At 39.1% G+C, this 23,949-nt stretch overlaps 1 protein-coding gene across 2 annotated transcripts in view; it reads left to right on the top strand.

Moving 5' to 3' along the window:
- The window catches only part of Col19a1 (collagen type XIX alpha 1 chain), a 324,630-nt gene that overhangs the window by 120,668 nt on the left and 180,013 nt on the right, over positions 1-23,949 (top strand). For both annotated transcript variants that reach the window (XM_060369802.1, XM_060369801.1), the window contains exons 11-13: positions 4,909-4,962; positions 15,301-15,354; positions 17,208-17,243. In XM_060369802.1, coding sequence (XP_060225785.1) covers positions 4,909-4,962; positions 15,301-15,354; positions 17,208-17,243 — 144 coding nt within the window. The remainder of the gene's footprint in view (positions 1-4,908; positions 4,963-15,300; positions 15,355-17,207; positions 17,244-23,949) is intronic.

The raw sequence follows: 23,949 nt of genomic DNA, 5'->3' as shown, positions 1-23,949 counted from the left end.
CCAGTATAGGACTTGACCAGTTGATTCCATTTACTGCAAACTTGTCATCTAGCATTTCCTTTGAGCTCCTGTGGTGTTTTGCCTCTATCCACTTAGCTTGACTGCCAGTTGGAATATACTTCTTTTTCTTATGAATATGGAAAATTCTTTGCCTATGAATCATTTTAATCAATCTGCAACCAAATAATATTCTTCTAATTTATTTATGATTTAGATTATGTTAATCTTATTAGTTTGTTAGTAATTTATCAAACATGTTACTTTTCTCAATTATGAATATTTTGTTTTCACACTCGGAGATGCATTGTCTCCTACGAGCCCTTGCTACATCCAACTATACTTTCTTTGCATCCTTTAATACTTAGAAGGTGGTTGTTTGATCAATCCAGAATTAACTTAAGTGCAAGACTACACATTGCATTTATTATTTAGTTTTTTGTTTATTACAACATATTGTTTTGATCATTGAGATGTTTCATATCATGTTACATATACATATATATGTATATATGGTATATTCGATAAACATATCAATGTTTTTTCTTCACTGGAAATAGTGTTACCCTTTAGGGAATATTTAGGAATGTCCGTAGACATTCTTACTTGCTGTTACCAAGGATACATGGAAGGAAGACAGGCGACTTCTGGCTTATAGTGAGAAGAGGCCTGGAATGGTTCTAAATAGAGAACACCCTACGCCAGAGAGTTGCCAAGAGTTCTGAGCTTAGAGGAGATAGATGACAGACAGGTAGGCATGCAGTTCGGCAGTAAACAGACTTCTACTGTGCATCATTTCCCTGCCAACTGCATGCCCTTCAATAAAAACACTGCAACCTAGCCTCCTTCTCCTCCCCCTCTTCTTCCTTCTCCTCCTCTTCTTCTTCTTTGGTTTTCGAGACAAGGTTTCTCTATGTAACCTGGCTGTCCTGGAACTCACTCTGTAGAACAGGCTGGCCTTGAAATCAAAGATGTCCACCTGCCTCTGCCTTCTGAGTGCTAGAATTACAGGCGTGTGCCACCACTGCTGATCTATCTCTTTTTTTAAAAGAAGTTTATTCTTTTCCTGTGTGTGTGTGTGTGTGTGTGTGTGTGTGTGTTCGTGTTCATAATGACCAAAGCAATCAAACCCCTCAGAGCTGGAGTTACAGGCAGCTATGAGGCACTTGATGTTGGTGCTGGGTACAGAAAGCAGTCCTCTGGGAGAACAGACGGAGCTGTCTCTCCAGCTCCTGGTGCCTCTATTTCTAGGATGCACACTGTGAACATTTTAAGCAGCTTTTCTTTGAGGAAATCCAGATGTGCTGTATTTCAGCTTCATAAGTGAAAATGAAACAAATGATTGTAAGAGGTTTAGAATGCTGGCTTTAAATCAGGGTGCCTGGATTGAGTTAGGAACCTTGGACATATTATTTAAAATCCCCTGTCTTTACTTTCATCACATGTACAATGTTAGTGCTTATCATATTTTATTTTTTTTAATAACTAGAGATCAGTTTAAGGTAGCATGCTGATTCTTTAGCTTTCTGTCATACTGCATCCTGTTCCCCTGATGAAGGTTAACTTCATCAGCCTATCAGCTGCATCATCACCATTGCCACATCAGCATCACCGGCACTACTATCACTATCTTCACCATCACTATCCACCATCCTCACTATCATCATCATCACCTTCCTAACCGCCCTCACCATCACCATCCTCATCCTCATCATCCTTCATCACCATCATCATCACCATCATCACCATCACCATCCACCAACCTCACCATCCTCACCATCATCACCATTACCACCATCACCATCATCACCCCATCCTCGCAATCACCATCCTCACCATCATACTTCATCACCATCAAGCTCACCATCATCTATCATCACCATCATCACTATCACCATGCTAATTATCACCACCATCACTATCATCACCATTCTCACCATCACCACCTTCACCATCATCACACTCATCTCACTTTGCTCCTTTTTCATCCAGTGCCAAGTTTTCAGGTGTCTTTGTGAGACATATATTTTTAATAGGGACAGTGCTTAATTTTTTATCCTGTAGGAACTATCCTTTTGTTTTATTTTATTACATTCTACTTTGGGGTGCTGGAAGCTGATTCTTGGATTTCATACAATTTATATTAGGCATATGATGTACCAAAGAACTGAATCACTGGTCCCAGAATCATTTCAAACTCAAAACTGTGCTTGTTGTCAATGGAATTCTAAATGCTGCTGATGGTACCCATGAAATTCTATCTGTTTTCCTATGCCACAAATCTCACTGCATTTTATTAACAACTGTTATATGTCTTATAGACACCTTTTCATTTTGTGAGTAGATCAATATTTTTTTCTCTGTAATTTGGATTCTTTTTAAAAATTTATTTCTATGTATATGGGTGTTTTGCCTGCATGTATGCCTGTGCAACACAACCATGGCTGATACCTTTGGAGGCCAGAAGAGAGTGCCAGATCCCCTGGACCTAAATTACGTTTTTGAATTACCATGTGACTGCTAGGAACTGAAGCTGAGTCCCCTGGCTGAGCAGCCAGTGTTCTTAACTGCAGAGTCATCTCTCCAGCCCTCTTACTAGGACTCTTGTCATTTTGAACCTGCAGGTTTTTTAGTTCTTTTGCACACTTCATTAACACCACCCCATAGCACCACACTCGCAACTCCCAAGCTTTCTGTCATACAGAATGTCCTCTGTCTACACCATTACTGCTCAATTGAATTTTCTGTCGTGAAAACATGTGGAGTTCAATAAAATGAGATCACTTGCAATATGTCTGGGACAATTGGGAAATGATTCTTAGAATTAGGTTTATTCTTGTTTTACGCGTGGTGGGTTGGGGAACAGCACACAGGCACGCCATTCATTGCACACAAGTGGGGAATCAGGGGACGGTTCTCTTCATCCGCTTTGTGGGATCTCAGGTCCTCATGCTTACTGACAAGAGCCCTTACCCACTGAGACATCTCACTGGAGAGGAATCAATTTTTAGCTTTTTAAGCTAATAATCCAAAAAGCCGCCTGTGGACCATAGGCGTTGAGACGCTGGAGTAACTCCTCACCCTGGAATTTAGGCTGAAAATCCTCATCGCATTCTAGTCTCCACTCACTGTGAAAATTAGAGCTGTGCGTTTTATTGCTCCTGAGTGTGTGTTATTATACTCCAAGGATTATTTATACTTCATTTCACTAGATACTAATAATCTTAGATTACCAGGACCAAACATATGTGTTTCTGTTTGTAGAGTACTTCATTCTTTAATGTACTGTTTCTTAAAATCCAGTGCTTTGTTTAGTATTTTCTGCAAGTTAAGATAATGATCATTGAAATAAATTTAGAAAGACAGAAGTAAAAAAAAAAATCACCTTACTGATGCAAAGCAGACATAGCACTACCATGTTCATGCCTTACACACACACACACACACACACACACACACTCACACACTATATACACACAACATATACTGGGTACACAACACATTATATACCCACACTGTGCACACGCATACACTCTACACACATGCTTCACACAACATGCATTCTATACATAAGACACACTATACACACAAGCACTATACGCATGCACACAGACGATATACACATGCTATCAAATGCACTAACCACTTTCACTATACCAGACTACAAAGAGACACGAAGGGGGTGGGGGAGTGAGTTTCATTTTGAATGTATTTTATGTCATTACTACTAAAACCATTGATAAGAAGATTGAATAACACTAAAGCATGAAGTGAAGAGAAACACTCATAATCGCAGGAAAGCATCAACCATTCACTTTGTTTTTTTTGTTTGTTTGTTTGTCTCACTATTATTCCCAACACCCATAGAAAGCTGATGTGCAGGCAGATGGAGACATATAGACGGAGACACAGACTAGAATTTTTTTAAGAAACTGAATTGTTCTATAGGACAACATGGCACGTTGATAAATATATCCATCCTTTGGCCAGAAGTCAAACAAAAATATGTCACTATTGTTACGTGTCATCCGCCATGTTACTAATGGCCATTTTGAACAATTTTGACCTAATATAGATAAATGCCATCTGCCAGTAGTCCCCTATTAAAGGTGGGGCTGATGTGGTAACCGTATTGTGTCCCCCAGACATTTCACACCACCGCTCACCATCCTTCCACTGCTTCTGCCTTCTTTCTCACAAAATTGCCGAAGCTTTGGGGGGAGGGGATGTAATACAGGTGTTCCAAATGGGGGTGCTCAATCACTTAAAAAAAATACACGTATTGGTTAACATATACTCACTGGATTTTCTAATTTATTCCTTGTATTTCACTCTTTAGACACTAGTAATTTTATAGTATGAAATAAGCATAACATCAAATCATGACCTGACTTTTGTAGCTCTACCATAGTCCATTCATCTCTGTGCAGTAATTTATTGGCTAGGATTCTTTTTCCTGGGCATGCGGAATGTTTCTCATAAATACCACTGCATTCGCTGTAAGGTGCCTTAAGCTTTTCATCTGGCTATTTCCTTAGGACACATTCTTAAAGTAAAATCACAGGGCCAGGTGGAAGGAGCTGATTTAAGATCCTTGATACACACTGCCAAGTTGCCCTCTGGAAAGTTCTTTCTTGCTTATAGAAGAAAAGAAATAATCCTTCTTTTAATTCTATTCTAATCATTTTTATGCAGTGTTCCTTTGAACCTTTGAACTTCTTTGATTTTAGGGCTCAGAATTGCTTATTTTTAAATAAGTGTTTCTTTTAAGGGAATTAACAAATTAATCACTTTGTTATATATATATATATATATATATATATATGTCCAAACAACATAGCTTTCTTGATTTTTCTTAGTAAGGGTTTTGAAATACACCATTTTTTTATTGTTTAAATTATTTCTTTCTAGGGTGAACCTGGAGCCAAAGGAGACACTGGCCTGGCTGGCCTTAATGGACAAGATGTAAGCCTAATTCTCTTTTTACTAATGTTCTGTTTATATTTTACTGTTGAAATATTCTATCTAACACAATTAGATTTGACTGTCCTTGGCAGAACCAGCCACAGTCAAACAAAATTAAGGATGACGGTGGGTTTTTACACAGCTTATTTTGCAGCACTGTTTTTAGCTTCCTTACAGGGCTCTCTTAGGCTTCATCTGACTCCTGCATGTCCTTGCCCAATCTTTTCTTCATCTTTATCCCTTGCTTGATATATTTTTTTAAGTCTTGCTTCCACTGTCAGTTTCTCAGCATATGTTTAGCAGTGACCCACATTCTCAGCTGGAGATCACAGTCCACATCACCCATGTCTTCCTCTAGAGAAAGGTTGCGTCTGTAGGATTGTACTAATGTAAAGAGGGGAAGAGAAGAGAAGTCTGTGTCCTAGGAAGGTATATTCTTGCAGAAAACAATGGCCCCTCTACCACCCCATATAAAAGTGCATCAACCTAAAGTATACTACAGCCTTTGACATATTTGAATCAAATTCATATTCTCTTCTTTCCCTGGAGAGTTACTGCCCCTCCTTCCAGAATGCTACCACAGATCTTAGAATGAAATTTGAAAGTTAACCTATTTTTTTTTTGTTTCTTTTGAAATCTACCTCATTCATACAGTCACCATTTTTTCTTTTGAAATGCATATTGTCTTGGGAGCTTACAAAAATGAAAGCCTTTTCCCTCAGGTTCTATTCTTGTTTACACATCCTCTTTTTAGGTGGTTTAAAGGGCCATATTACCCACTTTAGGAGTCAAGACTAAGGAAGCACTACCCAGAGCTCCCTCTCTTCAGTTGCCTAATGTCTGGAAGCCTCTGAAACCCATGTCATGCCTAGAGATATTGTAAAGTACATCTTGTGCTCAGTAGACCTTCACAACAGAAAGGAAGGCTGAAGACCAGCCTTTGGGGACTGTGGAGAAAGTAAGAGAATTCCTGAGAGATTTGCTTTCCAAAAAGAAATATCCCATGAATTACTCTGACACACATTTCTGACATCAACTTTAGTTCTTTGCGTATTTTCCATTTACATCTCTACTGAGACCGCCATCCTTGTTGCTCTTCACCTTTGTGGTGGTTTTCCATTACTGTGTTAAGCCTTATGGAACCAGTAGCTTCAAGCCAAGGAGTATCTGCTCGACCCCCATCACCTTCCCGTGCTATATCAGGATACTGATCCGTGTGTTTACATGCAGCATCTGACCTACCTTGGTATCACCACACTATGGTACTTGCTGCAGTGGTCAGAACTCTAGAATATTAGCCAGGGTCCATATTTTACCCTAGCTGTGCCATTACCTCAGCAAGTCACTTCTCAGTCTGCTAAATGATACATTTAGCAGAGGTACGAAAGCATCCTGTGGTTTTATACAAAGATAATTAGACACCATGGAGAAGGCAAATCCAGAACACAGTAAACATCAGGGTTAGGGTTAGTTAGGGTTAGAGTGTAGAGAGCCGTGGATTAGCAGTGTGAGTTTTTTGTTTTCATTATTATGATAAAATGCTTGACAAAAAGCAACTTAAAGAAGGAAGGAACTGGCTCACTGTTTGGGGGTTCAGTCAAATCATTAAACAGGAGTCACAGTGAAAGGAATACGAGATAGATAGCCTTACCGCATCCAGAGTCAGAAAATAGAGAACAGGAAGGTCATGGTCAGCTCTCCTTCATTTCACTCAATCCAGGAAACTCAATCATGGATGGTGCCACCCACACTTAGGACGCGTCTTCCCACCTCTGTTAACCCAATCTAACAACATCCTCCCAGCATTCCCAGAGATAGGACTCCTGGGTGAGTCTAGAACCTGTCAAGTGGACAAGACCGTTCCTTCCTATAGGTTCCACCTTACGTTTAAGGAAGATTCATTTCTAAGAGGGTCTCAGGTGGATACAGTTTGGGTCTTTGTCTAGTTTTCTGTTCTTTCTACTGTACTATCAGGGGAGTAAAGATCTGTTACCCTGCCAAGTGCTTACTGAATGCTTGTGGTAAGTTCTCACTTGCTCTCTGCTGAGTTTTCCTTCATTAAAATCATCATCCTGGAGTTATAAGTACAACGTATAAGTAGGCAAAGCCCCACCTACAAGGATGGTAAAAGAGGGTGCTGGGGCACTCTGTGGATGTCACAGACGCTACTTGGTACCTGAATGGAGGGAAAACTCAAACATCATTTATCATTATTTATGGAAAAGACAATCACTTGTGAGAAATACAAGAGTCTCAGGAGAGGAAACACTACAGCATTGCAAAAGATAACCAAACTCCCTTTGTACATGGCTTCTGAGATAACACAGTAAAACCAGAGCTATCTGGGAGTTCCCAAAGACGATGCTGGAGTGAAATAAATAAGAAATATTTTCACACATTTTAATAAAACTGAAATTTAAAGATTCAGAAATGTTCCTTTTGTTGTCAAAAGGTAAAGAAATTTTTTAGATTTGATCAATATATCCAGACATTTGAACATCTGTACAAATGTTTCGGCAAGTTGGGAAGGAGCCCCAACCTTGACTAAGACCAGACCAGTGGAGAGTGCTGTTGTGGGGAAATAATTGTTTCTCCTGAGTGTGGTAGTCCCGCAGGAGTCAAGCAAAACTCCAGCAGGAATGGTCCTACTGATTTCACACCTGAATACTTTGGAACATGCCTCCATGCATGAAAAAGCACATTAATTTGTTTTCTTGATTACTCAGTTGATACGTAGACGGTGTTTTTCTCCTTTCTTGATTTTTCTTAAGATATTTAGGAGTCATGACCAAGAAATAGGAGCGACTAATAAGAGCTTGCTTTCTTCTCTAGTCTCATTAGCTGTGAAAAACCAAATGCTGTGGCCATTGAAACGTTGTTTTCAGAAACCACTTTTATTAGAAATTTGAAATTTAGTCTTCTGCTAGCGTTTTTGGACTAGCTAGATCAGAGCATTATGGCAAGTTATTATCAGAAGGAAAAAAAAGCAGTTTGAGGAAACAAATCAATTTTATTCTATAAAACAGTAAAAGCATCTTTAATCCTGAATACGCTCCAGGAGGGTTGGTCTCCTTTTCCCGCTAAATCATGCCATGCACTGTGGCCTCTTCTTCAGTGCTGAACACCTGACTGCAAACCAAAGCATGTCGGCACCGGTGGCAATTTGTGCGGACCTTTTAATTCCATGCACACCTTCTAAGGTATGTAGGGTATTTTAATGGTGACCTTACTCTCACTAAAGTCAAGTCACTTTAGGAATTTTAGCTTCCAGAATATTCAGTCATTCAGTGAGCAAGTTTAGTATACTGGCACACTACCTTCTAAGCGACTTTCTACATTACAGCCCTGTTTTGATGGTTCTCGCTGTTGCATATTGGATTTAGCTTGATGTGATGTATCACATAATATGTTTTTCTGTGCCAACTTTTCCACAAAATGGCTAGCCTACTTAGTTTAGAATGAAGTATACTATAGTATATTCTTTCTCAGCTGGGAACTATGGGATTTAGGACAAGAGAATTCTCTGCCGTTTCAGATTGACTTTATGAATATGTATTTGCATATATGCACTCAATAACAATTAATTTAAAAGGAGGCCATGGATTTGAAAGAGAACAAGGAAAGGTATGTGGGAAGGTTTAAGGGAGGAAAAGGCAGGGATAAACGTTGTAATTATATCATAATCTTTTTAAATTTAATTTATTTATATATTTATTTATTACAATTGATTCACTTTGTATCCCTGCTGCAGCCATCTCCCTCATCTCCTCCCAGTCCTATCCACCCTCCCTCCTCTCCCCCTATGTCCCTCCCTTAGTCCACTGATAGGGGAGCTCCTCCTCCCCTTCTAACTGACCCTGGCCTATCAGGTTTCATCAGGACTAGCTGCCTCATCTTTCTCTGTGACCTGGCAAGGCTGCACCCTCAAGGGGGAGGTGATCAAGTTGCTGGTCACTGAGTTCATGTCAGAGACAGCCCCTTACTAGGGTACTGACTTGGAAACTGAGCAGCCAATGGGCTTCCTTTGAACAGGGAGTCTATGTCCTCTTCATGCATGGTCCTTAGCTGGAGTATTGGTCTCTGCAGCTATCATAATCTTAAAAAAAAAAAAAAAGAAAGAAAGAAAGGCAGAATATGTGTCCTTGAGGTTCTCAAATAATATTAAATAGCCTTTCTTCATTTTGACCACAAAAATTGCGCATATGTGCATACACATTCCTGCACGTGTGTGTGTGTGTGTGTGTGTGTGTGTGTGAACTTTGGGTTAAACACTCAAGTATTAATAAACATATTTCCACTGTAGTTCAAGTGATGTGCACTAAGCAATAGAGAAATTACAAAATTTTAAAATTTCTACAATTTACCTTTCAAAACATAAGATCTTGTTTTAATTTATAGCTAAGAGAATCTGGCTGTTATCTCATATGAAATGTCTTCAAGAGCAGTATCTAAGAACAGGCCTGAGAGTGAGTTCTATAAACGTACTATTGCGACCATTCAAGTCAGGCTGTTCAAATCCTAGGTCTCCCAGTAACTCCATGTCACATTGCCCTATTTATCCTCTCAGTTTCCTTATTTGCACAGTGAGATGATATTATTAGTATTTACAGGCATCCTGAGAGCTTCAAAGGAGTTACCCTGTACATGGCATTAGAGCAGTTGTCAGAATACGTAACAGCTATATAATCATTCTGTTATTAAAAACTTTTTAATGTGACATACTTAATAGTTACCTCCGTTAATTTGTTTTCATGTGGTTATTAAATCTCAGAAAAGTCAGCTTAGGTCATTGAACTCGTCTCCTCTATATGTTTATTTTGATTTTTGAGGCATCCTATATCAAAACTGCCATATCTGACATTTCTAAAATAATCGCACAAATCTCCATACACCATTCCAACCTGTACTTCTAATTATAAAAATGCCCAAATCACAAAACTAGGGGTGTCATCTGGTGACAGCTGTTGCCATTACTAGGAAACAAGATTAGGTCAGTGGATAGGACAAGGAATTCATTCATAGCTTAAATTTTTAAATAAATCATATTTTGTGCCATCTGATTTTTAATGATGCTACATCACATGCACAGTAGATATTTTTAAAAATCTGCAGTCTATTTGCTTTATGTAACAACATCCCTCAGCTTTTATTTTGCCTTTAGAGAAAACTCCCCATCTCACATTATATGCACATACAACTGCCATGCTTCAAGGAATCCTTATGCACAACAACATTACTGAAATCCTTAATAATAGAAACCCATCTAGGTCGTGAGTGTAGAATTTGTTCCATTTGGTGTTTTATGCTTTTTTAACTTCAACTTCTTGTAGATTAAAAAAAAAAATCTCTCCTGGGTGAATACTGTATTTACATAATTTTTAGTCCCTTTTCTCCGTCTAACTTCTCCCATCTCTCTCCCCACTACTCTTTTTCAAGTTCATGACTTCTTCTATAATTTTTTCTTTACACACACACACATCCTCCTGAGCCCATTTTATGGTGTTCTTAAGTACATGTGTTTAGAGCTGACCACTTGTTTTAGGATTGGATAACCTATCAGTGCACACATCCCTAGAGCTTAGAGAAGATGGATTATTCCTCTCATGTGGCCATTGCTTGCATGTAGCTCCTCAGAGGTGGAGCCTTGTGAAATTTCCCGTGTCTGCGCTGGCATGTCAACAGGTGTCGTCATTATGCAGGCCTTGTTCAGGTGACCATATTGTTGAGCTTTCATGGTTGCAGCACTCACTCCTATTTAGAAGGCACAGCTCAGCTGTTAAAGGCTGACCCTCACATTCTAAACATGTTTTATGCTTTTGTACCGTGTCCTTCCCCCCACCTCCACCCCCTTCGGCACTCAATAACATTGATAGCAACAACAGCATGACAGGAGGAGAAAAACTGTACTTGCAAAGCATTGCCAAGCTGCTTTTCAGAGCCCATTACAAAGCCATAGCCTTAACATCACGGTACTTTGTCACAGGGGACGCAAATTACATGGATCTACTTCCGTGGCCATAGCTGTAGAAGCGTGATGAATTCAGCTCTTCGTAGCTGCATTATTCGCTATGACTTAAAGCACAGTTGTTACGTATCTGTCAGCCTGAGTGTGAAACAGAACAAAACCCACTATTAATTATTCCTTGCTTGCCCTGAAAAATAATAAATAACCTTTGTTAAGTGCCAGCCATATACCAACTGTTCTTGCCACTATGATTCTGAGCATCTTCAAAATCACTGTTGCTTATACCTTTTTTATGAAGGTGCCCTAACTATGTAGGATTATGCGATAAACCCTACTTTTTCCCTGATCCTTGAATGCTATATTACAAACTCTTGAGAGCACATCCAGTAGATTTAGACCTCCCTGGGAAAAAAACGCTCTTCAGCCATCTATCCAGTCCTGTGACAGAACTTAGTACTCACAATGAGGGTCATTGCTGTCTTGTCTTCTTCCTGGACTCACGCAATTGAACCCCTAAAAGTCACCTGACTCCACTATCCATTACTTCGTTATTTTAGTGGTTACAACTAGGGATGATATCATATTGAAATCTTTAAAATTTTCGATGTATAATTTTATGTATTTAAAACAATAAATGGATATGACAAATGTGAATTGAAGTTATAACTGCAGTGAATCCAGAAATAAGCATTGCAGCTGAGAATCACCTTTCCCCAGAATCTACCTAGGTTGTTCTCCCATCCCATCTCTTTGCGCTAGATTTGCCTGAGCATATGTTTACTCTTTGTATTAGTTAGAGTATTTCTCAACCTGTGGGTAATGACCTCTTTGGTAGCCTCTACCTCCAAAAATATTTACATTGTGATTCTTAGTAGTAGCAGAATTATAGTTATGAAGTGTCAGTGGTTGGTCAGTCACCACTACAAGAGGAACTATATTAAAGGGGCACAGTATCGGGAGGGTAGAGAACCGCTGCGCTAGCTGACAAAACTTACAGGGTGTGTGTGTGTGTGTGTAAGAATGACTCACAGACTGTAGTCCAGCTAATCCAGCAATGGCTGCCTATGAAGAGAAGGTCCAAAATCCAGTAAGTCAACCCAGGAAGCCAGATTTCTCAGCTGGTCTTTAGTATTTGCTGGAATCCCAAAAAGTAGGCTCTAATGCCAGTGAAGGAATGGACTTCTTAGAGAGGGCAGGAGCAAACAGGCAAAGAGCAAGCTTCCTTCTCCCATGACCTGTTTAGCGACTTCCAGCAGAAGGTATGACCCAGATTAGAGGTGGGCCTTTCCACCTCAAATGGTCTTAATGAAAGGACTGTCTTCCCACCTCAAAATTCTGGATTAGAAGTGAATCTTCCCACTTCAAATCATTTAACTAAGCAAAAATCCCTCATGGATGTGCCCCGCCAATGTTGGGTTTTAGTTACTTTCAGATCTAGTCAACCTGACAACAAAATAACCATTACATTCCTCTCTTCCACCTTAAAACATTATATTTTAATTCACATTTTATAAGCACTATATGATCTGACATGCTTGTCAATATTAATAATTCCCTTGAACATGTCTCAGATATTTCTATTTTATTCCATTTCTTGTTTTATACTTGCCTTTGCATTTTTGTCTGTTTAGTTGTGTGTGAACAATAAGAGAGGTAACACCTCTTCCTAGTAAATTTCTCAGTTTAACAGGTAGCACAGCCTTCTAGCCAGTAACTTAAGCCAAGAATGAATAAAGCTTGATACTTCCCATTCTAGCCCACTCCTAGTCCTTCTGCCTCTCGGGGTGTGCTGACTTTAATCTCATCTCTTCAAGGCCACAGCTAACACACCCTTCCAGCCATTCTTCTGTCTGGCCTGAAAATTTTTCATTATCCTTTTTCTGCTTCTACCCTTGCTTCCTAAAATCCATGTCTGGTGATATATTAAAAGTCATTTTTAAAGACATTTCATGTCATTTACCTGCTAATAATGTGGCTTCCAAAATAATTAAAAAAGTTCTTCACTTATCTACATGCTATGACTTCCCGCTGACCTTGACTTAATACTATATGTTTTACCTAGATGCTAGTCATATGGCATTGCCTTAGGGATGATTTGCTGTTTACATCACCCTTACACTTTCCCCTAGGACCCTTGCATGACCGTAAACTAAAATAGCAGTCACCTGGACACAGACAAACATTGTTTCTTACCATCCCATCTGAGGTAGCTCTTCTTTGTGTCTGTTGACATGCTTATTGTTCATCTTACAAGTCTTATAAATTGCAAGAATCTTAACTTAGTTGAAGAAAAACATATGCTACATTTATTAATTTTTTTTAGTAACAAGGAAGACTTTTTATTCAAAACAACTGTAACAGGAATTGCAACAAATGGGGGAGGGGTATCATGCTCCTCTCCAGATACCAGGAGGACATGGCTTGAGTTGTGGACATCAGCATAAAGCAAGCCAAGGACAATAAGGGCATGGGCTAGTCTTAGGAGGAGCTCTCAGGGGAGTCTGATTAACAGTAGATAATGGAGGTTCCTTTTGTGACCTTGTTGCTCCTTTGTGTCTAGTCTCCAAAGTGGTGTAGAAAAATAAAGACAAATACTCAAGACAAAAGTATGTTACAGTTTCTATTAGCCACCTAGAAGAAGAAAAAAGAAACAACAAAATTACTTTTTATAATATACTTTACTTGATCCATACTTTGTCATTTCAATGAATAGTATAAAGACTATTTGTTTTGTTTTGTTTTTGAGACAGGGTTTCTCTGTGTACCCGTGGCTGTACTGGACTCATTTTATAGACCAGGCTGGCCTCGAACTCACAGTGATCTGCCTGCCTCTGCCACCCTGAGTGCTGGCATATAAACAGTATTGATATCTAACATTATTTTCTTACACTACATATAAGAAACCCAAACAGGAAATACAGCTCGGTAGTAAAGAATTTGGTGGCAGGAGCAAGACTCTGGGCTCAGTCCTTATCACTGAGATGAATGGGGTAGGAGGAGAACTACTATAGCAGACAGAATAGGTCCAGAAGCTGGGACAGTGAGTGACACAAGGCATTGGTAAATGTTGAGTGGATAAATGAATGAGAGAAATCCATTCACAGAAACAGCAGATGTCCTGGCCCAAGTGGTTAGGATCTTCTTTTGCCAGGTTTTACTCTCAAGTGGCTACTGTTTGGAGAGGGAATAGAGAGACATTCCAAATAATATTAGAATGCCACACTCCAAATATATTTATTAAATACTCAAATAATGATGAAAATGTATTAAGGTATATGTTCATCTCAAAGTTGGTTGGGTTTTGTTTGTTTTGCAAATTGAATGATGGTTTTGTTGTTGCTAATGTCTGACCTGATTTTCATATTCTCTGTTCAACAGAATGGTTTCATCTAATTATTATTATTATTTTTTACTTCGGTTTGTTGTTGTATTCTATATTGAATACTTTTAGGTGCTCGGCTTTGCACTATTTATTCACTACAAAGCTTGAGACAGTGATAGCTAGATCCCTCAGCTAGGTACTCTAAGATGTTTGGACTTATAATATCACTCCCAAATGCTTTCTCTTTCTGATATTTTCCCTCATCTGGAGTGTTAACAATGAAGGAAGATGTCTTCTCTATTTGCCACGCAGTCAGGATGTGTCCAGCTGACTTGCCTTCTATTTCCCCTGTGAACATATTCAACTCTAGAATTGAGGTGACCATCACCAAGTAAATATCCCTAAACCACCTAAGAATCCAGAGGATCAGTGAAAATATTTAGCTGGCAAATTTTCTGTCTTATGTAGTTCCATTAGATATCTTTATAAATCCAGGTTGTTGTTGTTTTTTCCTAAAACATACTTTCAAATGGGCAAGATGCTACATTTCATCCCTGCCTGGAGAGACAGGAGAGAATGCTGCTTCTGGAGCCCTCCTCGCAATAATTAAATTTCTTGATAGAGCCATGAACATGGTTTTTGATGTAACTCATGAATTTTTTTTTTTTGGCAAGCTTTATAAAGGCTAAATCAATGCTAAATCAGAGGTATTTACAACACCCACAAATTTAATCCAAAGAGGATACTTAAAAGCTCGTATAGATCTAAATGATGTTCTCCCAGATGGTGAATTAATGTAATTTTAGCAGGAAGCAAAGTTGCGCAAATATGCACTATTGAGGCCTCGTGCCGGTTTAGTGTATCTGAAGCTACCACGGCACAGATGTTGCTTATCACATTGGTGCCAGTTGCCTGTTCCTATGCTACAAAGGAAAGAATGGGATTTAGGAGTTCAGGGATACATGACTCATTTCGATACTAATAATTTGTCGGTAATTGAAACTTTTGGTGACTCATTCATAGAAAGTTATTTTCCTTACATTCTTTTCAGGGTTTGAAAGGTGACCTGGGTCCTCGAGGTCCACCTGGCCCAAAAGGAGAAAAGGTACTGTGTCTACCCAAAAGTGTCCCAGCTTTATTTTAAGACCTCCCTTCGCTCCCCTCCCCCAACCTGAATGACTCCTTGTAGTTCCTATCCGGTTGCACAAACATCCTGAATATGATGGAAGGCTGTTGTGTGAAAAGCCTCGGAGTGAGAAAAGCCTTTTGGTTGCTTTAGCATGAGAGGCCCGGTGTGCAGTCACTAGCTGACATTCACACAGAGTAAAAAGCTCCTGTTTGTCACCTTTGCTAGACAGCCCGAGGTGTCCAATCACCACATTAACAGAGGTGTCCTATGTCAGGAAACTCAGCCGACAGCAAGCTGTCACCTTAATGATGAGGCAGGTGGCTTTGGGGACAAGGAAGCTAACTCTGCCTCAGCCTGAGATTACAGGCTCCATCTCTTGTGTTTCCCCATGTACCCTTTTATAACAGCATTTGGGTGGTGACCTCAGTGAGAGCTAAAGAATGTTAAAGGCAAGGGTTGTGTTGAATGAGGTAATTAGGCAGTCCTGACTTCATGGGAATTGTACATATCTGTATTTTATTCTCCATGTTCAGCACATGCGGAATTCCTTGTCTACCTTAAATATTTATCTCTGCCCTAGAGATGATCTCATTGAGCAGTCCTTGGTAACTGATTTAAGTTCCTTAACAACTATTACTTTAATGCAATTGTTCCCAGAATAATGAATACATAATGCTATGTGCTAAAGCTTGAGATAAGTAAGTTTAATGAGAAAAAGAGAAAATCCTAGATCTACCTAGCACAACAGCCCCATGGCACGCTCTACAGGCACATGAACTCCATAATGTTGAAGGCAACAACAACAACAACAAAAAAAACTTATCAAAGACACTCATTCCTGATGACAGAGTTCTCACTAAATGAGTAGAGCTCCCAAGGCAGGAAAACACAGGGCTACACATCATGAGCCTGTAGATACTTTTTCAGACTCTTAAAACAAACAAACAAACAAACAAACAAACAAACAAACAACCCAGGGTCTCACCATGTGATTCTGGCTGGCCTGAAACTTACTATGTCAACAAGGCTGGTTTGGAAACCATAGAGTGCTGGGATTCAAAGTGTGCACCACTGTGCCCAGCATTTTTGAAGGCTTTTTAATAGTCAGCACAAACACACACACACACACACACACACACACACACACACACACACACACCTGGAAACCTGTATTCACACAGGCCAGCAAAGCAATTCTAGCAGTGATGGAGGGAAAGCCTCTAAGAGTTGGAGGCATACGTGACGCCCAGGAGAGGTAGTGGGAACCATTCCTTGCAGCTGGAAGGCATTGGGAGGAGGGGGAGGGAATCCACTTATTATTTCTGCTGATTCTCAGAAAAATTATCTGTCGCTATGACGCTTTCCAGCTGCTCCTTTGGCAAGTAACCATATTTGGAAAGAAATTTTTTTTTCTAATTTTGGATTTGTAGTCAAAAGAATAAAAAATTAGATTATTTTAGTTTTTCAAAACACGTTTTGCTAGAGCAGAAAGCATGAGGGCACACAAGGCAATTTTTATACCATAAGCCCTAAAGGGAACATGATTCAGCTCTCATTGCATAAAAAGTTTTATCAAAAAAAATTCTATTTTTATGTCCTTTCAGATTATGGATTTGGTGGTAGGAAAATTGAAGAGAGCCTGGAAAAGATTTGGGGATGGAGGAAGAATATGATCAAAATATATCATATGAAATTCTCAAAGAATAAATGAAAATGTAAAAAGATTTATCTGTATAAATATATATCTATATATCTTCTTTGCATAACTTCTTAAATAATGTGCAGAAAGGTACTGTTCTTAATTGCAAATTTTCTTTTACCTCTTTTAGGGTGATATGGGACCTCCAGGGCCACCAGCCTTAACTGTAAGTATTCTTAAAGATAAAAAAATCAAAATTGAAGTGTTCTATTTGCTATTCATACTACATTATGACCAAAATACAACTTAAGCCACACAATATTACAGGAATTGATAGTGAACTTGGAATATGCCTAGCAAACCTTCTCATTTTAAGGATACATTCCTGCCCTGAGCAGTGAAGGACTTGGCTCAAAGCCTTCGGGGTATTTTTCACAGAGGTCTGTAATCAGCAGCTACCACCAGCAATCTTCTGGTTCATCCTTACCATGGTTCATAAGCATGTCCCTGTGGTTGATTAGGCATTATTTTTTTAGGCATTATTTTTTAATAAAATATATATTATGAGTAAATGGAAGTAGACAGTTCCACTTGTCCTAAAAACTAGAAAAGTGACAGCAGTAGCTCCATTTCCTCCTTTTCTTTTCTTCTTCCCTATTTTTTCTTTTCCTTCTTTCTTTCTTTTTTTTTTTTTTTAGATGTCACTGTCATACTCAGAAGTCAGAAGTCAGAACTCTCTGTGTTGACCAGGCTGGCTTTGAACTCATAAAGATGAACTTGCCTCTGCCTACCAAGTGTGCTGTGATTAAAGGTGTGTGCCATCACACACAGCCAGGAGCTATACTTTCACACTCTGCCTCCAGACCTGCCAGACTCTAGTTATTTCCCCATGATTTACTTCTAAGACTTGCAAGTAATAAAGTGGAAATGGATTCATGAGCAAAGTTAATAATGTACACACAACAGGCCAATTGTTTCATCATGTCTCATGTATTTAATCACAGATGTATGGAGTGTTTCCATTTAGATACAATTTACTACTATAAGCGTTCTGCATAGCACATTAAAGATTCTCGTTTAACTTAAGAAAGATTCTAAGTTTAATGAAAAAGAAGAAAGGTTTAAAAAAAAAGTTCAAGTGTAGCCTGAGGGCTGTCAACTTTCATGTTGATAATATGAATGACATAAATTAAGCATGAAGTCATTAATATCCAAGGGCCCATGATGACACTAGAAGGTCAGGGTTAAGGATGTCTCCCAGTGCTCTGGATGGAGCATTGCTATCCTTAGAGCTTAGAAATTTGGTTTTATATATGTGTATTTTTTCCTAAAACTTGAACACTCCAAATAGAAAGAAATTATTGTCTTGCTCACATCACTTTCCAATGGTATTTAAAGGGGAACAACATTTCTTGGTATATAGAAAAGCCAAGAGGCCAAACAGGGGCCTTACTTTAAATGACTCCAAATCTTTGTTTTTAATTATTAATTTATTTTTACATCCTGCCTGCAGTTTTCCCTTCCTCCTCTCCTCCCAGCCTTTCCCATGGATCTCAGCCGTGGCATATTAAGTTGCAGTAAGACTAGGCACCTCCTCTTGTGTTAAGGTGGGATGAGGCAACCAGTAGGAGGAAAGGGTCCCAAAAACAGACAACAGAGTAAGAGACAACTGTTAGGCACTCCATAAGAAGACCAAGCTGCTGGGTTTTTATTTTCAAAGTTGAGTAAAATGATTTTGAAAGAAACATTTACCTTTATACCTTTCATTTTATGTATTGGAAATAAAAAAAAATGTATTTGGCATGATGTAGAGTTAGGCTTTCTCATCTTGTACAAGGCACATGACGTGTTCATCTGCTTCACTTAGTTCTTTGATTCCCCAATCATTTTCAACTCCTGTTTGAAGGATGCTGTGTGATCTTTGCTTATATTTCACTTGAAATGGAATTTTGCATCCTCAGCCAGAAGAATGTACTGGACTCTATCTAGCTTATACATGTTTCATGGTGGCTGATTCCTTTCTTCTCGGGAACACCCCCTGGTGGTCTCTGTGCCGTTCATCCAGGATGAATTTACAGAGACAAAGTTAAGATATTTTGCCTTGTGGTATCTAAAGATATGATAAATCTAAATACTAATTTTAAAAATGTATTGCATATGGGTATAACTATTTGCTATGCTCACCATCTATTTGTTTCCTCAAAAGAGACAATCAACCATAATCTATAAATAGGGGTGAATTGAGATTAATATCAGCCTGCATACACTAAATATTTAATTCATTTTATAATGCAGGTTAATATTTTATTAATTGAAGTAACTGTTATCAGTCTTCCGGGAAGCCAAAATGACTAACTGCTCTATAATATATTAAACAAAACCATGATAAATCAGAGAGCTCATCCTTAGTAGTTCTCCAAACCAGCTGCCTACTAAAATCCACTGGAAGGATTTAGAAAATACCAACTTTAGTCCTCCAGACCTCAAAATTCAATTTAATACTTCTAATGTGGGAGCAGTTTATTTTCCCCCAATTTTTCTTTATTTTTTAAAGAAATTTTTATTTTTTATATTAATTAAAATGTATTTACTTTGCATACCAGCTGTAGCCCCCTCCTTCATTCTCTCCCAAATCCCTCCCTCCCTCATCTCCTCCCTGCCCCTCTCTAAGTCCACTGATAGGGGTGGTCCTCCTCCACTTCCATCTGACCCTAACCTATCAGGTCTCATCAGGACTGGCTGCAATGTCTTCCTCTGTGGCCTAGCAAGGCTGTTCCTCCCTCGTGGGCGGGGGTGTGTGTGTCAAAGAGCCAGCCACTGAGTTCATGTCAGAGACAGTCCCTGTTCCCCAAACTAGGGAACCCACTTAGATACTGAGCTGCCATGGGCTATGTCTAAACAGAGGTTCTAAGTTATATCCATGCATGGTCCTTGGTTAGAGAATCAATCTCAGAAAAGACCCCTGTGCCCAGATATATTTGGTCCTTGTGGAGCTCCTGTCCTCACCAGGTCTTACTAACTCTCCCTTCATTCATGAGATTCCCTGCACTCTGCCCAAGATTTGGTTATAAGTCTCAGCATTTGCTTTGATACACTGCTGGGTACAGTCTTTTCAGAGGCCCTCTGCAGTAGTCTTCTGTTCTGTTTCTTGTTTTTTCCTACTTCCAATGTCCATCCCATTTGTCTTTCTAAGTGAGGATTGATCATCTTACCCTGGGTCCTCCTTCTTGTTTAGCTTCTTTAGGTGTACAGATTTTAGTATGTTTATCCTATCTTATAGGTCTAGTATCCACTTATAAGTGAGTGTATACCATGTGTGTCTTTCTGTTTCTGGGATACCTCACTCAGGATGATCTTTTCTAGATCCCACCATTTGCCTGTAAATTTCATGATTTCCTTGTTTTTAATTGCTGAGTAGTATTCCATTGTGTAAATGTACTACAATTTCTGTATCCATTCCTTCATTGAGGGACATCTGGGTTGTTTCCATATTCTGGCTATTACGAATAAAGCTGCTATGAACATGGTTGAACAAATGTCCTTGTTGTATACTTGAGCATATTTTGAATATATGCCTAGGAGTGATATAGCTGGATCTTGAGGTAGCACTATTCCTAATTGTCTGAGAAAGCACCAGACTGATTTCCAAAGTGGTTGTGCAAGTTTACATTCCCACCTTCAATGGAGAAGGGGTTCCCTTTCTCCACAACCTCTCCAGCATGTGTTGTCTCTTGAGTTGTGGATCAGCCATTCTGATGGGTGTAAGGTGAAACCTCAGGGTCATTTTGATTTGCATCTCCCTGATGGCTAAGGAGGTTGAGCATTTCTTTAAGTGTTTCTCGGCCATTTGATATCCTTTTATTGAGAATTCCCTGTTTAGCTCTGTATCCCATTTTTTAAATTGGATTACTTGATTTGTTGCTTTTTAATTTCTTGAGTTCTTTATGTATTCTGGATATCAGCCCTCTGTCAGATATAGGGTTGGTGAAGATCCTTTCCCAGTCTGTAGGCTGTCGTTTTGTTCTGCAGACAGTGTCCTTTGCTTTACAGAAGCTTTCCAGTCTCACGAGGTGAGCATTACATTTTTTAAGTCCTGAAGTAGAACTAAATATGAAGATGGCGTGGAGAACCGTTGTCTATGGAAACTAGTGAAGCAACCTTTCTTCCTGGCCAGAAAATTTTAGAATGTTAGAGTACCCTGGCCTTCATTTGAAATCCTACTTAACGCACAGCAGTAAAGAAATGTCTTTATCTTTGGAGAGTCATACTAGTAAAAATCAAGAGAGAAGACTGCTTGGTTAAGTAGAGGGGATTAGGGCTAGGGATGTCTTTCCATTACAACCTTAATTCAGCCATTTGGGTACTCCTGCTGGGCTAGATGTGTTAATGTTTCATAAAATTTAAAGTTTATAGGGGCCACCCAGAGATTCTTATTCGAGTGCGTAGTTTTATTCTGTAAGTGTGGTGCTGAGAATAGAAATTGTACATTCTCAGCAGGTAGCCACTTGGAAGCTGATGGTGTCCCTGGTCCATGAATCAAACAAGGCTTAACACTCTCTTTAGCTCACTACCTTATTTCATAGGATGGTCATTCCCCTTCTTAACTTCATATTCCAATCACCACAGGCACTTTTTTAAAAATATATAACTTTTAGGCTGTAATATATTCAAATGACATCAGACTCTCTTGAGAAAAAACAGGCAGGAATCAGTTTGAATCTCACTTAATGATTTTCTGTACAAGCTTTCCTTTGAAATTCTTGAACAAACATTCTGGAGTCACTTACCAGTCAGGATTTGTATCAGAAATACCCATGTGACTATTTTTAGGGCTTCTTGTAAAGACTAGACTCTCCAGTACTACCTAATGTTTGATTGCTGGTTCCTTCATTGTGAAGGATGAACTTCAGCTCTATGTATTTGCAAATTGCCAGCAAGTTCAAGAGCAAGGGTTCCTCTTCTTAAGCAAGCCCACAGCGTTGACAACTCTGATACGGAAAGCGTAAAGGCTCTCCAAGTTGACACAGCTCAGCCGAGTAAAGAGAGGGAATAGGGTGGACACATCTCCTCATCTAAATTGTGGTACTTGTTGGTTTTAATTTAACATACAGCCTTGTTTAATGATGAATGCAGAGAAGCAGTAATTGAAGGTAATGTTTTTGCATGCAGGAAGCTTGTGAAGGTTTAAGTTTATTGCCGTTATTTCTCTACATCCTGTGACTCACCGTGCTTTGGCCATTAGTTTACATTTTAAAACTCAAGTAAAACTAAGCTGTAATCCAGCATAGCATGCAAAACCATATATTTCCATTAAGTGTTATTTTTGGGGTTCTTTTTGTACTTTCTAACTTCTCATCTATAATTGGGTCTCAGCAAAGAGAGTGGATAACCGAGTGAGAGAAGCCAAATATGCAAGGAATAGAAAAAAGTAAAGTGTGAAGTACAGAACTCTGGAAGCCGGCTCGCTAGGAAAGCTTAACCAAAGCAGTCCTTACTCTCCTGGCTGGCTCACAACTACTGACTGTTTCTCCTTGCACAGAATGCCTTAGAAAACCAATATAGAGAACTGGGCTAGCAAGAAGATTGACCAAAATGGCACTGTAATTTCCAAATGCAGTCTGTACTAAATGCCTTTTTTACTCAATGAAAATAGTCCATGTTCTGATTCCAGAGCTGAATCCCTTTGACACCATCTGGATCCTTCTGTAGATTCCTCCACAGGAACTACAGGCAACTGAGGAATGCTGAGAGCAGGAGAAACAGTCTTCTCCAAAAGAGAGCACACCAGTCAGTTATCCAATACCAAATGGTCCAACTTGAAAACATGCTTGAGCTTTTAACTGCCTCTATCATGTTCAGGTCTTGTGAAGGTAAACCTGGCCACTGTGACCTCAGGTAGGCAATAGCCACACCATGTCTAGAAGACCTGATTTCACAGCACCCATCCATAACCTCCAGTTCTTGGCTTCTTTCTTAACACTCTTCTAAAACATTCCCTGAGGCTGTGGATTGGGTTGTTGTTAATAGATACCCCACCAACAGCCAAGTACTCAGTCTCTTGCACTCAGCACTTTGAACTACAACACTCCTCTGTGTTAGCCACTACCCATTGCAATAACAAACTTCTCTGACAGAGGTTGGAGAATATCAATATAAACATTTAGAAGGCAGTTTGACAACATGGCCACTTAGAAAGTCCTCATCAATAGGCTTATGATTTCTCTATTCTTGGGGCTACTTTTGCTGTCTTTTCTCATCCAGGAGCCTGCACAGTATCTTCTATCACTATGAAAGACAGGCAGCAGGGACAGTTTCTTGGTAGGTTCAGAACTAATTCCTCAGTGTCCTACAATGAAAACAAGTCTTACCATCTAGTTAAACTGGATAACCAAGAGCAATAACAATGGTCTCCATTGCTTTCAGTGTCTCTGGGGCCTCCCTCGCCAGTAACTTGTGGGGAAATAACTCCTACCCACTGAACAAAGGAGCTTCTATGGCCTAGTATGAGAACAGCACAACTCTATGGATACAAATCAATATTTAATAAGAGATTTAACAACATACCATTTAGAAAACAATAACAATAGGTTTTTATCTATGGCCTGTGATCTCTCCAGTCATAGGCTTTTGTCCAGGTTATAATAGCAGGTATGAATCATCTCCTGTTTAATGAAGAATATGGGTTATAATGGATACTATTTATTATTTAATGTAAACAAGTATATTAACATATAATATTGCTTTAGATGTCTTTAAGGAAAGAAAAATATTTTTAGATGTCTACTTTTCTCTTTTCACTCTAAGGAAATCACTGTATGATTCCTGATTACTACATGTCTATGTTATAGGCATGTGTTTAAAACCATGTTGGACCATACTTTTTCCATATGTGGTATTCTTTTGAGAATAAGTATTTGCAGATATGCTACTTC

This window comes from Meriones unguiculatus, chromosome 16, assembly GCF_030254825.1.
Source record: "Meriones unguiculatus strain TT.TT164.6M chromosome 16, Bangor_MerUng_6.1, whole genome shotgun sequence".
Lineage (NCBI taxonomy): Eukaryota > Metazoa > Chordata > Mammalia > Rodentia > Muridae > Meriones > Meriones unguiculatus.
The sequence above is the reverse complement of the archived record's forward strand: the minus strand, read 5'-3'. Positions and strand labels throughout refer to the sequence as shown.